We start from the raw sequence: 15,472 nt of genomic DNA on the forward strand, positions 1-15,472 counted from the left end.
AACAACAGACTTAGTGGCTAGTAGCAGATAAAAATAGAAGAAATAAAGACGAAAAAAAAAAAAAACGAGTGCAGCCATCATATGTAAGAATTGGTAAGCTGCAATATAATAAATGTTTGCTTTTGGGTTTAATACCACTTTAACAGTGGGCAGTGCAGTCTTCAGTCAGTCTGCTAGCTTGGAGAAGGGGGGGGGGATGGAGGAGCAGGGGAATGCCTTGACATCCTAGCCTAAGTGGTGGTGTGTTTCTATTGTTGCACACAGTGTATAGAGGCAAAACTCTAGCCCTTGCATGTGAAGGTGGCTCAATAAAATGCTGCAAGATAAAAGAGCCACCGATCTGGGGCAGCGGTCATGGCACCAGCTTAAACTGGAACGTAGGCAAGGTTTAGAGGATATATAAGCTGTATATTGGGGAAATGATTAGGTCAGTTGCTAAAAGTGCTTAAAACAGTAAGGGTTTAATATCACTTTAAATAAATTATATTTCTTCCTATGTTATGTTTAGGTCAAGTATTTACTTTTTTTTTTATAAACCTTTATAATTCTGTGCACCCATGACACTGGTCCTACAATGCATTTTATAAACAGACGGCACAGCAAAAGCTTTTTTATTTCATACTGCCTGTCTTAAATTGGTACTTTGTACAGAGCTTTAACCACTTGCCGACCGCCCCGCCGCAGATTTACTGCGGCAAGGTGGCTCGGCTGTGCAAAATCACGCAGATCTACGTGATTTTGTGCACACGGTTTCGCACGTGCTCCCGCTGTGATTAGACAAAGTGGGAGGCAGCCCGTTGGAGGAGCGGCGGCGATCGCCGCCGGCCTCCAGCAATCATCAGAGAAACTGACAGAAGACCCGCCTGCTTATGTAAACAAAGCTGACGAGTCTTCTGTCACACAGACAGAGAGAGATCAGGAGTTTCAGCTAAGCTGAAACCCCGATCTCTCTGTGCCTGTCACAGAACCCTCCCCCCCCCCCCACAGTCAGTAAACACAAACAGGCATACATTAACCCCTTTGATCACCCCCAGTGTTAACCCCTTCCCGCCAGTGTATACAGTAACAATGCACATTATTTAGCACTGATTATTGTATTAATGTCACTGGTCCCCAAAAAGTGTCAAAAATGTCAGTTAGGGGTCCGATCTGTCCGCCGCAATGTCTCGCTATAAATCGCTGATCGCCGCCATTACTAATAAAAACACAATAAAAAATAAAAAGTCCAAAAATCTATCCCATAGTTTGTAAACGCTATAACTTTTGCGCAAACCAATTAAAATACGCTTTTTGGGATTTTTTTTTTACCAATAATATGTAGCAGAATACAAATTGGCCTAAACTGAGAATAAATTAGATTTTTTAATTTTTTATTGGGAATGTTTTATAGCCGAAAGTAAACATTTCAAAATTGTCGCTCCTTTTTTGTTTATAGCGCAGAATCTAAAAACCGCAGAAGTGATCAAATACCTCCAAAAGAAAGCTCTATTTGTGGAAAAAAAAAGACTTCAATTGTATTTGGGTACAGCGTCGCACGACCGCACAATTTTTCGTTAAAGTAACGCAGTGCCGAATCGCAAAAAATGGCCTGGTCATTAAGGGGGTAAAACCTTCCAGAGCTGAAGTGGTTAAAGGAGCAGTGAGAAGAGGAAGAGGGAGGGAGGAGTGAAAGTCCCTCCTTTGACTCACTCAGCTGTGTGTGTCATCTGAGCTTTAGATCTTAAAAGCTACTGAAGTCTTTGAACAGGGTTTAGCCTTGTAAATATATGAGCCCCATCTGATGGATGGAAATTGTATATATAAATAAGCAATATTTTAGATTACCTTGACAAAAGTAAGACTATATAAAACTTGTATTTTTTTTTAAATCCTTTCTATAATAAAGTATATACAAAATGTTACGCATTCACATTAAGACATGTAATCAGAAATGACAACAATGCATTTATAGTGTGATTATCATCATAGCCAAGTGTTACCTTTTACTTTACCTATTTTTAGAAAAGGAATTGTACTGACCTATAGTAAATGCCATTCCTTCTTCCATTTCCATATGATTAACATTTGCTAGGGGAGAAAAAAAAAAAGAAGATATTTGACTACATTACAATAGCCTTTGGGAATACAGTTCTGTTCCAAGATGGGTCTATGAGATGGAATCTCTAGGAAATATTATTACTTCTTACAATATTACATTTCATTCAGCTAAAGCAGAAGTGTGTCAGTTTAAATCAAAGTCTACCTGAGATGACACTCAAACTTATACATATGAAACTATGTACATACAGTATAATTAGAGGTGTTGCCACAAGCAAATCATGGTGACATTGATCAGTAGATATAGAAGTGATGAAGATAAAATATTTTCCATACAATTTGTCCATCTCTTTCTGAAGGTAACTTGCCATAAGAGAAATACGTAGACTGTCAGTGCTATTTATCTGACTGTCATGCTAATCCTCTAACTTCACTGAAAGCAAAGAAAGGGGTCATTTAAAGCTTAAAGCTAAAGTGACCTAAAATCACTATACTTACCTCCTTTCCAACAGTCCGAAGTCTAGTAGTGGCCCCTCCATGACATCTTCTCCCTTGGTGCCGGTCTTTGGGCAAAACATTTGGCCGGCATAGCATGATGTAGCTCCTGCGCATGCGCAGGAGTGAGTAATCCCAGCACACAGGGAACATGATGGTGATGTAAACTGAGCTGTGCATGCGTAGTCTACATGCCATGGAAAGCTGCAAGTAGGCAGGTATTTTACATGTCTATTTTGCAATAAATTGCCTGCCTGCTCATACATGTCCCATCCTGAAGATGTTCCCATTGGTGCTGCACTGTACATGATGATGTTCAAGAGGTAGCAACAAAGCTGGTCAGAAAATAGCAAGAAGAGCTGTTATCAAAATCAAAACCAATTGGAGGTATACTGGAGGACCATGCATGAAAACACTACCCATTCCTTACCAACAACAAGCACTAGATTATTTATCATCTTGGGGGGGGGGGGCCTATTTCACATTCTTTTAAACTTTTGGGATTGCCTAGAATTGGGCTTAAACCCCCTCCCCATAAACTTTTACCCACCTTTTCCCCATCTGCTCCATGTGGCTGCTGGGAGTCAAGTAAGCAAATCTCTCTGTCCCCCTCCCATTTGTCAATGCTGTCATGGGATGGAGAGAGGAGTCCACTTTTGGCTGATGTCACTCAGCTCTGGAAGGCTGGGGGATCCACCCAGCTGCCTGGATTGGCACATGGTTCAGCCTCTCTGTGATGCACTGAGAGTCAGAGCCAGCTACTCCCACCTTCTCCACAGCCCAGCACTCCAGTGAGTGCTGGAGGGGCAGAGCAGAGAGCCGGTGACTGAGAAGAGAGCTGTGACTGTCAGAGTGGAGAAGCCAAGCCTGTGAGAGCAGGGAGAAGAGGAGAGCTGTTGCAGATGTGCACAGTGCTGGATCAAGATCGGGCTCAGGTAGGTATAAGGGGGGCGAGGGGGCATATTGCTAAACATTTTTTATCCTAATACAAGGAATGTGTTAAGGTAAAGAAAAGTTTAGGCTTTAGAAACACTAAGAAATTCAAGGAAAATCTCCGGGATCTTTAACTGCTTCCCGTCCGGGCCTTTGTAAAATGACGGCCGGACAGGGAACCCTATTGCTCTGGACATGCTCCCGCATGATCTGTCACCCGATATGTCCAACGGACCGGACCAATCACAGCAGATCACATGACAGTTGTAAACAATGAATGGGTTAATTTGTGTTGCTAGCTTTTTTTCTTTTTTTTTTAAAGCCCGTGGTGTGTGAAACACACTCAAAAGACTTACACCCGGTGCATAAAAAAGTGCACACACGCAAACGTGAACACACAAAAAAGTGCACAAGGCGTACACACATGGCCCTCCTCCGAAGAGGAAGGGCCCTGACCCTGATCCCCCGGGGCGTGAAGCTCCTGACAGGGACTGAGGTACTCACTTAGGTCCACCCAGCCGAAGCCGGGCAGACCCCATTCTTCAGGGGGACTGCCGAAACAGCCCACCCCGAGTACTAGGTAGGGCTCCCCCGAAGGGAGACCCCATGGGAGAGGGCGAACTAAGCCAAAAGGCCATATCCACCCCCTCCCAAGACTTACAGGGCAGGCCCGAGGACCTACGCCATCCAAGTCGTGCAGTGACAAAACAACCAAAAAGGGACATACGTGAACACACAAACAAAGAAAAACAGAGTGGGGAAAAGGGAAGTGGAGAAGTGCTGGGTAGTGCCTAAGTGCTAAACCTCGGCAGGCCCCCCGGCCAGGAATAAAAAATTCCTCTGGTGTTGGCCAAAAGGCCCCACCCCAAGAGGCAGGTGCAGAAAAAGTGTGATGGTGCAGTGACCAAGGTGCCACAAAGACTCAGGTGAGCTGCCCCTCACCAGTGAAATTGAGGCACCCCTGGGCTGCCACCCCAGGGGCACGTACACCACGGGCTTTTTCGGTCTCAGCCCCCGGCCAGACCCAGTGTAGCCCTATCCCATCAGGAGGCATTAGAATTTTAGACAGCTTAGGGAGAACCTGCCTTCAACTGGGGACAAGCCTTTTGCAAGGCCAGATTCAACCCAGGAGGAAAGGTTCCCCCACCACCATCCGCCATTCCTTACCAATCACATCCAGGACCAGTACTAACCGGAAAATTGGCGAAACCGGCTTTCCCGCTCCCTTCAAACTGACAGGGGCGGACCCATTCAAATCAGAAGGCAACGGACCCATCCGGCTTTCTCTGACAGTGCCTACTTCCCGGTCCTCCAGTTACGCCTAGAGCGCCCCGGTTCATTTCAGCCCCTGCCGATACTAACCATCAGGGTCCATACCAACTGATAAGAACAGATACTACACTTGATCTTAGCCAAAAGGCCGAGAAGCGATTGTGTTGCTAGCTGTGATTGGTCATAATGATCACATTGTACAAACCGGGCCAATCACAGCTCATATGTAGCATGTGATTAGCTGTGGCCAATCACAGCTAAACTGACTGTTATAAGCAATCATAATTTGTAAAAAAAAAAAAACCTGATCACTTCCCCAGAGTGGTACAGTGTTACTATGGTCACAGTATGTAAAAAAAAAAAAAATGTAAAAGAAAGAAAGAAAAAAATATTTAAAAAATTGAAAAAAATCAGTCATTGTCCCTGGTCACCGCGACACCAGTTATATGATGACGCTGTACTGCATATAACAATATGTAAAACTTTGTTTTGAAAAATGACACTTTTCAAAAAATTGCGTCAAAAAAATACAACTTAAAAAAACACGCCATGCCTCCTACTAAATACCTTTGAATGTCTACTTTCCAAAATGGGTCATTTGGGGGTATTTGTACTGTCCTGGCATTTTCAGATCTCAAGAAATATCCGTACATCAGGACTGATTGATTTTCAGATATATTTACCATAAATTGTGGACTCTATACCATTCCTACAGACTAAATATTATACACTGATTTGGGTTATTTTCACTAAAGAAATGTAGCAGAATACATTCTGGCCTGCATTTTTGAAGAAAGATTACTTATTAGCAACACTTTATAACAGAAACTAAGAAAAACATGTTTTTTTCTAAATGTTTTTGCCTTTTTTCATTTATTTAGCAAAAACAAAACAAAACAGTGGCGATTAACCACTTAAGGACCTTAAGTTTTACTGCGGCAGGCTGTCCCTCCTGCGCGAACCAACTGCCTGCTGCAGCGGGGACTCCGATGCACAGGGCAGGCGGCTTCATTTGCCGCTGGCCACCTGCGATCGTTCCTCGCTGAGAGAGAAGAACAGTCAGCTATTGTAAACACAGCTGACCGTTCTTCTCTCTGGAATGATCACAGAGCACCTGTGATCCTTCTATATAGGATCACATGTCTCTGTGATCATTTCAAAAACCCAATCCCCCCCACAGTTAGAAACACCCCCTAGGCTTACATTTAACCCCTTGATCACCCACTGGGTTAACCCCTTCTCTGCCAGTGTCATTATTACAGTAACAGTCCACATTCTTCTGTTGATAGCTCCCTTTTGATATTAATTTTCTTCATGTCTGTTTTAATCCACCTGATATAATTTACATGACTAATGCCTATAAGCACTTGGCGTACCACTATCTTCCTTTAGGGGAGCCGTGAGTAAATATCTGCATTCCATTCATGAGCGTGTCACACGGGGTAATGCTCGTAGTGTCCCGCCTATAAATATGTATGAGCTGCGCCGTGTGGCCACGCCCTCTGACGAAGTCCAGGACGATACGCGTAAGGGCGTGACCACGTGGCCCACGTCACCAGCTTCGGACTGTCTATTACTGCCTCTTCATTGGTGAGATAAAGCGTGACGGTGGATCCGGTGAGAGACGCGGGTGATTTAACATCCCGCTGTCATTTTGTGGATTTTTTTAATGCAGTTTTTCTGTTTTTAAATGTAAGTGCATTGCAATAAGGGGGGTTTTTGTATGGTTCAATAAAGTTGGTACATTTTACACTATGAGTGGTCTTCCCCCTTTTTGCATGGATGTGGTCCCTGCTCATGTAAAATCATCCGGTGAGGATTCTATGGTCGTCTGTGTGGCAATTGAGGATCTGTGAGGAGTTGTGACCCCTATTATATCTATCCGTGTGGAGGGGAGTTTACCAGGAGATTTGTGCCAGTTGCCTGTGACTAGGAGATATAAGGCTATAAGAATCTGCATTGTGGTGAGTGCATTTCTTAAGGGGAGAGGATTCCACAAGGTGTGGTGACGGCTTTATATCCTACCTCTTTCCACCACTGCAGTGATTCCTATCTGGTGTCATCTCAGGATATGGACTAATCTTATGCATGGACTACTATATAGACTTTTACTTACAGATAAAATCCATTTATATTATTAGCGCTGCTAATGCTAGTTTCTCTTTGGGTTATCTAGCATCATTTTATTATTACAGTAACAGTGCATATTTTTAGCACTGATTACTGTAGTAATGTCACTGGTCCCCCCAAAGTGTCAAGAATGTCATTTAGGGGTCGAATCGTCCGCCGCAATGTCGCAGTCCCGCTAAAAATTGCAGATCGCCGCCATTACTAGTAAAAAAAAACAAAACAATAAAAATGACATAAATCTTTCCCGTAGCTGGTAGACGTGATATCTTTTGCACAAACCAATCAAAATATGCTTATTGCGATTTGTTTTTACCAAAAATATGTAGCAGAAAACAAATTGGCGTAAAATGTTAAAAACTTTTTTTTGGGGAATGTTATATAGCAGAATGTGAAAATATTGTTTTTTTTTCAGAATTTTAGTTTTTCTTTTTTGTTTATAGCGCAAAAAATAAAAATCGCACAGGTGATCAAATACCACCAAGAAAGCTCTATTTGTGCGGAAAAAAGGACATCAATTTTATTTAGGTACAGCGTCGCACGACCACGCAATTGTCTGTTAAAGTAACGCAGTGTCGAATTGCAAAAAATGGCCTAGTCATTAAGGGGGCAAATCCTTCCGGTCCAGTGGTTAAATACCACCTAAGAAAAAAAAAAAAAAAAAAGCTCTATTTGTGTGAAAAAAAATGATAAAAATGTCATATGGGTACAGTGTTGCATGGCCGCACAACTGTCATTGAAAGCGACTGAAAGCTGAAAATTGGTCTGGGCAGGAAGGGGGTAAACATATCCAGTATTAAAGTGAATAAAAAATATAACACACCAAAGCCAATTTAAATGTAATGGCTATAAAAGAACTAATTTCATTCTTCAGTGAGCACTGGAACAGATAATGTAATTATAACAAACATATCCTCTTTCTCACTTATATTAAAAGCACTGCCACAGCCTAGCAAGATATCTGCAGAACAGAAATAGGTAACAGATAATGATTAGCAATAAAGGTCAATAAAATCATTGTAATGTATAGGTAATCTGGAGAGAATTTGCTTTCCTCAACAAAAATGTGGCTTTCACTTTTTGCATTTGCTTTCCTGGGAGTGCACTAGAAGATGTGATGTGACCTACAGTTGTCAGCTGGAGCTAAAATAGTCAACCTCAGAGTATGGAAAATGTCAGAATATTCTACCAGCCATCATCACAGTGGGGACATGTGTCACCTAGAGACCTGAAAGGCTGTAGGTTGTCCATGCTTGACCTGTGGGACAGCAGATCTCTCTGAAAGACGCAGGATTCCGAGCAGCTTATAGCAACACGTCAATAAGTGGCCACAAGTAAATAGCTGTATCCTAGGCGCTAATGGATCATTTCATTTATCCCTTTTCACATAATACATAAATACATTTTGCTCTTTCTATTACGGTCTACCCAAAGCTAATATTTCACCCAGAGGTAAGCTCAGTCATTGTCTGTATCTCCTTTCATCCTCAGGAAATCTAGTGTTCCTGGCTCTTGCCTCCAACACACATTGATTTACTAAAGGCAAATAGGCTGTGCACTTTGCAAAGTGTAGAGTTTAGTAAATGAGGTGATGTTTCACTTTGCAAAGAATACCCAATCATGTGCAAAAAAAATAAATAAAAATTTTTGCTTGCACATGATTGGATGATGGAGGTCAGCAGAGCTTTTGCTCATTTACTAAACTCTGGAGCAATTGCACTTTGCAAGTGCACAGTCTTTTTGCCTTTGGAAAATAACCGTATGGCAGGGGTTTTCAAACTACGGCCCTCCAGCTGTTGCGGAACTACACATCCTATGAGGCATTGTAAAACTCTGACATTCACAGACACGACTAGGCATGATGGGAATTGTAGTTCCTGAACAGCTGGAGGGCCATAGTTTGAAGACCCCTGCTGTATAGCATCTTGCTCTCTTTTTTAAGTGAATAGTGAGGAGATATCATTGGAGAATTCCCCAAGAGACATAAGTAGTCATCTAGTATATCAATCTATTCATATCTACCAAAAACTGAAATATCTCTTAGATTGAAAGCTCTAATGTGCAGGGCCCACTGATTCCTCTTGTATTGAATTGTATGGTAACTGCCTTCAGTTTGTACAGCGCTGCACACACTGTTGGCATTATGTAAATCCTGTATATTAACCACTTAAGCCCCGGAGGATTTGGCTGCTAAAGGACCAGGGGTCTTTTTGCGATTTTTTACTGCGTGATTTTAATGGACAATTGCGCGGTCGTGCGACGCTGTACCTAAACGAATTTGACGTCCTTTTTTTCCCACAAACAGAGCTTTCTTTTGGTGGTATTTGATCACCTGTGCGATTTTTTGATCACGCGCTATAAACAAAAAAAGAGCGTAAATTTTGCAAAAATAACAATATTTTTCACATTTTTTTATATGAAATTCCCCAAAAAAAATGTAAAAATCAAAATTTTTTAACATTTTTCAGCCAATTTGTTTTATGCTACCTATGTTTGGTAAAAAAAAATCGCAAAAAGCGTATTTTGATTGGTTTGCGCAAAAGTTATCGCGTTTACTAACAAAGGGAAAGATTTTTGTCATTTTTGGTGTTTTTTTTTTAACGTGTAATGGCGGCGATCTGCGATTTTTTTTTCGGTACTGCGACATTGCGGCGGACAGATCGGACCCTTGACTGACATTTTTGACACATTTGGGGGTACCAGTGACATTACTGCAGTAATCAGTGCTATACATATGCACTGTTACTGCAAAAATGACACTGGCAGGGAAGGGGTTAACTTTATTGGACAGGGAGGGGTTAAGTGTGTCCTAGGGGCGTGCTTTCTACTGTGCAGGGACATTGCTATTGGTGTAAAAGCAAAGATCAACAGTTCTACATAGTAGAACGGTCAGATCTTCACTTTTACACAGGGAGAACTGACAGGCAGCTTGTTTACATAAGCCGCTCTGTCTTTCTCCCTTCACAGGAGCGATCGTAGTGTGACTGGCGGACATCGAGTCCGCCGGTCACACGCACTGACTTGTCTGTGAACGAGCCGCGGCGGGCGCGCGCCTCGGCGGGCGCGCGCCCGCCCGCAATGGGCTCGCAAGTCAGTGACAGGCGAGTGACGTATCGATACGTCACTCTGCCTGGCCAGGGCTGACCGCCGCACGACTATATAGTCGTGCGGCGGTCGGCAACCGGTTAATACTAATCACTTTTGGTTAAACTGGCCATTTCACTTTTACTCTTCCTGAATTTTTCTTTTTCTCTCCTCAATTAAGTAGATCCAACAAACGTATACTTTTATTATAATATATGCTGTAAACTTTCCTTTCACCTATTCATTTATACCAGGAACCTTTGATTATTAGGTGAAGCAGAATATTTGTGAAAAACTGTAAATGTGTCATGGATCAATACTGCATTACATCCATTGAGCCCAAGTTTATATATACATTGATCAGCCACAACATTATGACCACCCACCTATTATTGAGTAAGTCCCCTTCTGCCACCAAAACAGCCCTGGCACATTGAGGCATGGACTTTAAAGTAACATAAACCTGAATGGCAAGACCCACGGTTACCCAGCAGAACATTGCCCAAAGCATCAAACTGCCTCTTCCGGCTTGCCTTCTTCCCATACTGCATCCTGATGCCATCCCTTCCCCAAGTAAGCAACGCACATGCACTCAGCCATCCACATGATGTGATAGCAAACATAATTCATCAGCCCAGGTTACTTTCTTCTAATGCTCCATGGTCTAGTTCTCAAGCTCACGTGCCTATTGTAGGCACTTTTGGTTGTGGACACGGGTCAGCATGGGCATCCTGATGCAGCCCCATACACAACAGACTGCAATGCACCATTTCTTACACCTTTCTACCAGAACCAGCATTACCTTTCAGCAATTTTAGCTACAGTAGCTTCTCTATTAACCTCCCTGGCGGTATACCCGAGTGTGGCTCAGGGTGGAATTTTAGTGCCATTAGCGGTAAACCCGAGCCACACTCGGGGTACCGCCAGGGAACATCGCTGGATCCTGCTAGAGGGTACTTACCTTGTCCCCGGGATCCCGCAATGTGTCCCTGCAGTATACGGCGGCCGGATCTTCCGCCCGATGCTGTGAGCCCCGGCTTCTGTCTCCTGCGAGCGTCACGTCGCAGGGGGGTGGAACCAGCAACAAATTCAAATAGTAAAACACACTGATATATTGTAATCCTATTGGATTACATTACAAAATAAAATAAATTGACATTAGTTTGCCCCCCAGTGCCCTTTCCTGCAGTTTTACTGTACTTTTTATATATGTGTATATATATATATATATATATATATATATATACTTTAACTTATTTATAGTTATTTATTATATTACAATTCATGATTTTGTGTTTCAAACTTCATCTTACCTGAGATGTTATAAAGAAGAATGCACAGTAAAAAAAAAATCATATGTAAGTAGTTGGTTTGGGCTGCTCGCCCTTAGAATTACATGCAAAATAATGGTACCGCTTTCAGCACCTAAAATCGGAAACAATCATACCGCCAGGGAGGTTAAATTGGACTACACAGGCCAGCCCTCGATCCCCACATGCATCCAGCCTTGGCCACCCATCAACCTGTTGCCAGTTTTCCTTCCATGGACCATTTTTGGTAGGTATTGACCACTGCAGACTGAACATCCCACAAGAGCTGCAGTTTTGGAGTTGATCTGACCCAGTCATCTAACCATTATAATTTAGGCCCTTGTCTAAGTTTCTCAAATCCTTGCCCAGTTTTCCTGCTTTCAACACATCAACTTTAAGAATAGTTGCCTAATATATATATATATATATATATATATATATATATATATACACACAACCCATTTTCAGATGCCATTGTAACAAGACAATCTATGTTATTCACTTTACCTATCAGTGGTCATGATGTTATGGCTGATTGATGTAAACATACATACACATTTTCATAAATTTGAAAGGACAGGACAGAGCAGGTTCCCTAAATAAAAAATCTGCATATTTATAATGCATAATTTCTTTAACCAATGGCAATGATTTATGGAGCATTCAAACTCAGAAATATCCCAACTGATGACACCATTTATTTATACTGAATGCTACATTAAAGCAAATATGAATGATTATCTAGGCAGACTGAGAATTCTAAGTGATTCCTAGTAACAATTTTTCTCTAACAAGTGTCTGCAGAAATTCTAGGGATCTTTAACATAGTGAACTACAAAACTATTGACAAACAACTGTTACTATTACTTTATATTATTACTAATATAAAGGATTTTTCTTTAATTTTATTTTATTTCTGGTTTTCTTTCTATGCTCTTAAATGCTCGTAAATCCAAATTACTCATACATGCTTCCACTATAAATGAATAATTTGGTAATGGTTACCTATTTATATGTATGTTAACCAATTAAGCCCCGGAAGATTTTACCCCCTTCCTGACCAGGGCCTATTTTGCGATTCGGCACTGCGTGACTTTAACGGACATTTGCGCGGTCGTGCGACGCTGTACCTAAACGAATTTGACGTCCTTTTTTTTCCCACAAACAGAGCTTTCTTTTGGTGGTATTTGATCACCTGTGCGATTTTTTGATCATGCGCTATAAACAAAAAAAGAGTGTAAATTTTGAAAAAATAACAATATTCTTCACATTTTTTTTATATGAAATTCCCCCCAAAAAATGTAAAAATCAAAATTTTCTTAACATTTTCGGCCAATTTGTTCTATGCTACATATGTTTGGTAAAAAAAAAAATTACAAAAGCGTATTTTGATTGGTTTGCGCAAAAGTTATCGCGTTTACTAACAAAGGGAAAGATTTTTGTAATTTTTGTTGTTTTTTCTTTAACGAGTAATGGCGGCAATCTGCGATTTTTTTTGCGGGACTGCGACATTGCGGCGGACATATCGGACCCTTGACTGACATTTTTGACACTTTTGGGGCTACCAGTGACATTACTGCAGTAATCAGTGCTATACATATGCACTGTTACTGTAAAAATGACACTGGCAGTGAAGGCGTTAACTGTATTGGAGAGGGAGGGGTTAAGGGTGTCCTAGGGGCGTGTTTCTAACTGTGATTGGCTGTGGCTACTAGTGTAAGAACAGAGATCAACGGTCCTACATAGTAGAACTGTCTGATCTCCATTCTTACACAGGGAAGAATGACAGGCGGCTTTGTTTACATCAGCCGCCTGCCTTTCTTCCGGTGTAACGGACGATCGCGAGTGCCCGGCGGACATCGGGTCCGCCAGGCACACGCGCGGGGGGGTCCTTGACCGCGCGGGAGCGTGCTTCCGGCGGCGCGCGCTCGCTCCCTAGAGCCTCACAGGCTAGCGACGTAGTACTACGTCGCTTTGCCTGTGAGGGGCTGACCGCCGCAGTAAATAGTCGTGCGGCGGTCGGCAAGCGGTTAATGTGATTAAAACTGTATAATATTAGGTATAAAAACATATTATCAATGCAGTTAAAGGAAACATTGGTAGTGGGTTAGATACACGCTTTGTAAATCTACTCCTTTCTGTTTATGTTTGAGGCTTCTAAATTGCAAATTTCCAATACAAATATTTGAAGAAAAAAAAATATATATATATATATAATAAAAAATAAATAAAATTTGCACATTCAATTATATAGATTTGGGGGTCAATAAAAAATTTACATCATCAGCTCAGAAAGAAGCTTATGACCTAATGTCATATAAAAAAGGTGGGTGGCAATCAATTACCCTTCCACTATGTTTTTGTCCTATTAGAGGAACATAGACAATCAAGAGGAAACCCAAAGAAATAGGAGTATAAGGTAAAAAATTCATGTAGACAGCATCTCTGGTAAGAAGTGAATGGAGGACCTGGTTAGCACCAAGTTTTAGTGTTAATTTCTAAGTTATGTCCCTATTCTAAAACAAAACCACCCAGAAGCAAAAATACCGGTGTAAGAAGCTGCCAGAGCAAGTTACCACTAATCTCACAAGCTACATATTCAGTTAGAGTTACATTAACAGAGGTGTATCTGAAAAGGTTAGCTTCATCGCCCCTATCTAGTATGCTGACTTCTCATAAATGCATTTTTTCTTTCAGGAAATTTAAGTTCCATACTGCTGCCCATACTGAGTACAATTATGGTTCATTAGCAGGACAAGATGTACCATCAGGTAACAAAGAGCAGGCTTTTTCCCATAGAGCTAAAAGCCATAACCCCCGCCCCACCTCATCATACATCATCATCACCTGATGTAACCTTAGTTATCAATTTTAATGATGCAAGGATCAACAAAATAAGAAAACCTAAAAAAAAAAATGGCAATCCAGAAAGAACGTTTTTTTTTGTTTTTTTTTTACAGCAAAAACCTACAGATTTTAGATAACTTACACCTGTAAGTTACTGCAGCTCTATGCCATCATCATAATCTCTGTGACATCATCAGTGCTTTTGCAGAAGACACCAAGAATAATGGTACAGCCAACTCTGCTGTACACATCAGGCTTGATTTGTGATATTAAAACTTATCTTTTTTAAATGAAATACCTGCTCTGTGCAACATCATACCTTACCTCTTCTTTAGCAGTCCCTCACCTGCTCTGTACTCTTTCTCCCTGCAAGTGCCCCATAACAAGCCCTGTGCTATGGGGGCACTCATGAAGGCGCTCTCACCAGCTAGGCTGTGTTTGTCCATAGACACACACCATGGCTTTGCCACACCCCCACTCCTTCACAGAGTTTGACTGACAGCAGCAGGAACCTATGGCTCCCCCTGCTGCCTGAATCTCCTGTTAGACCAGGAACTGAAGTAGCAAGAGCTGCAGCCGGGCACAGTGCTGGATCCATCAGAGGAGGAGACAGACACTGAATTTCGAATAGCCAACTTCCCTAAACTGCACTCTTTGCTAGACGATATTATATGGGATAGAATCCTAGGTCACTAAGATGATGTAACAATTCCAAAGCGGTCTTGCTGCGACCAGAAACTGTATATTTTCTCACAAGAAACAAGGAAAGGGATGCCTTTTGGTTGTTATAGTTAACACAGCCTTCTTTTCCAATCTATATCTGGTCATACATGGACAGATCAGATCTGGCCATACACGCACAGATTCCACCATCCTCACTATACACTTCAGGGTCAAAATATCCACAAAGCAACTGCATGTAAACGGATGCAGCTGCTTTTCGGCTGACAAATTTTCACCTGTCTCCTTCCATTTTTAATTCAAGAAATGTTGAGCGGGGCAGCCAATAGGGCCACCTACTGAATACATTTGTACAGTGTATGGGCTGCTTAAGATCCCTTTGAAACTGCAATTCCTGCAGCTAGGGAAGTCATACATGAGAAAAGGGATAATTCCTGTTTCTGGAGGAGTACTGCAGCAAACGGCAGTTATTGGTGACTGTCAGAAGTGCTTGCATTCCAACTATTATTTCCATTTTAAGAATGGCTTTTTAGACATACCAGATAGCTATTGTTTATGAACAGATCACCCCATATTCACTGCATCATCCACAATGATGACATAGTCTAAGTTTTGGCAGCTGTACATGTAATTTACTAATAATGTGTCAGTGATATGATACATATAATTAATGCAAGTGACAGGGT

General features: G+C 41.7%; 1 protein-coding gene across 3 annotated transcripts in view; it reads right to left on the reverse strand.

Moving 5' to 3' along the window:
- METAP1D (methionyl aminopeptidase type 1D, mitochondrial) overlaps positions 1-15,472 on the reverse strand; it is a 338,325-nt gene that overhangs the window by 17,125 nt on the left and 305,728 nt on the right. For all 3 annotated transcript variants that reach the window (XM_082260307.1, XM_082260306.1, XM_082260308.1), the window contains one exon: positions 2,020-2,067. In XM_082260307.1, coding sequence (XP_082116433.1) covers positions 2,020-2,067 — 48 coding nt within the window. The remainder of the gene's footprint in view (positions 1-2,019; positions 2,068-15,472) is intronic.

This window comes from Pelophylax lessonae (genome assembly GCF_965119305.1).
Source record: "Pelophylax lessonae genome assembly, chromosome: 6".
Taxonomy (NCBI): domain Eukaryota; kingdom Metazoa; phylum Chordata; class Amphibia; order Anura; family Ranidae; genus Pelophylax; species Pelophylax lessonae.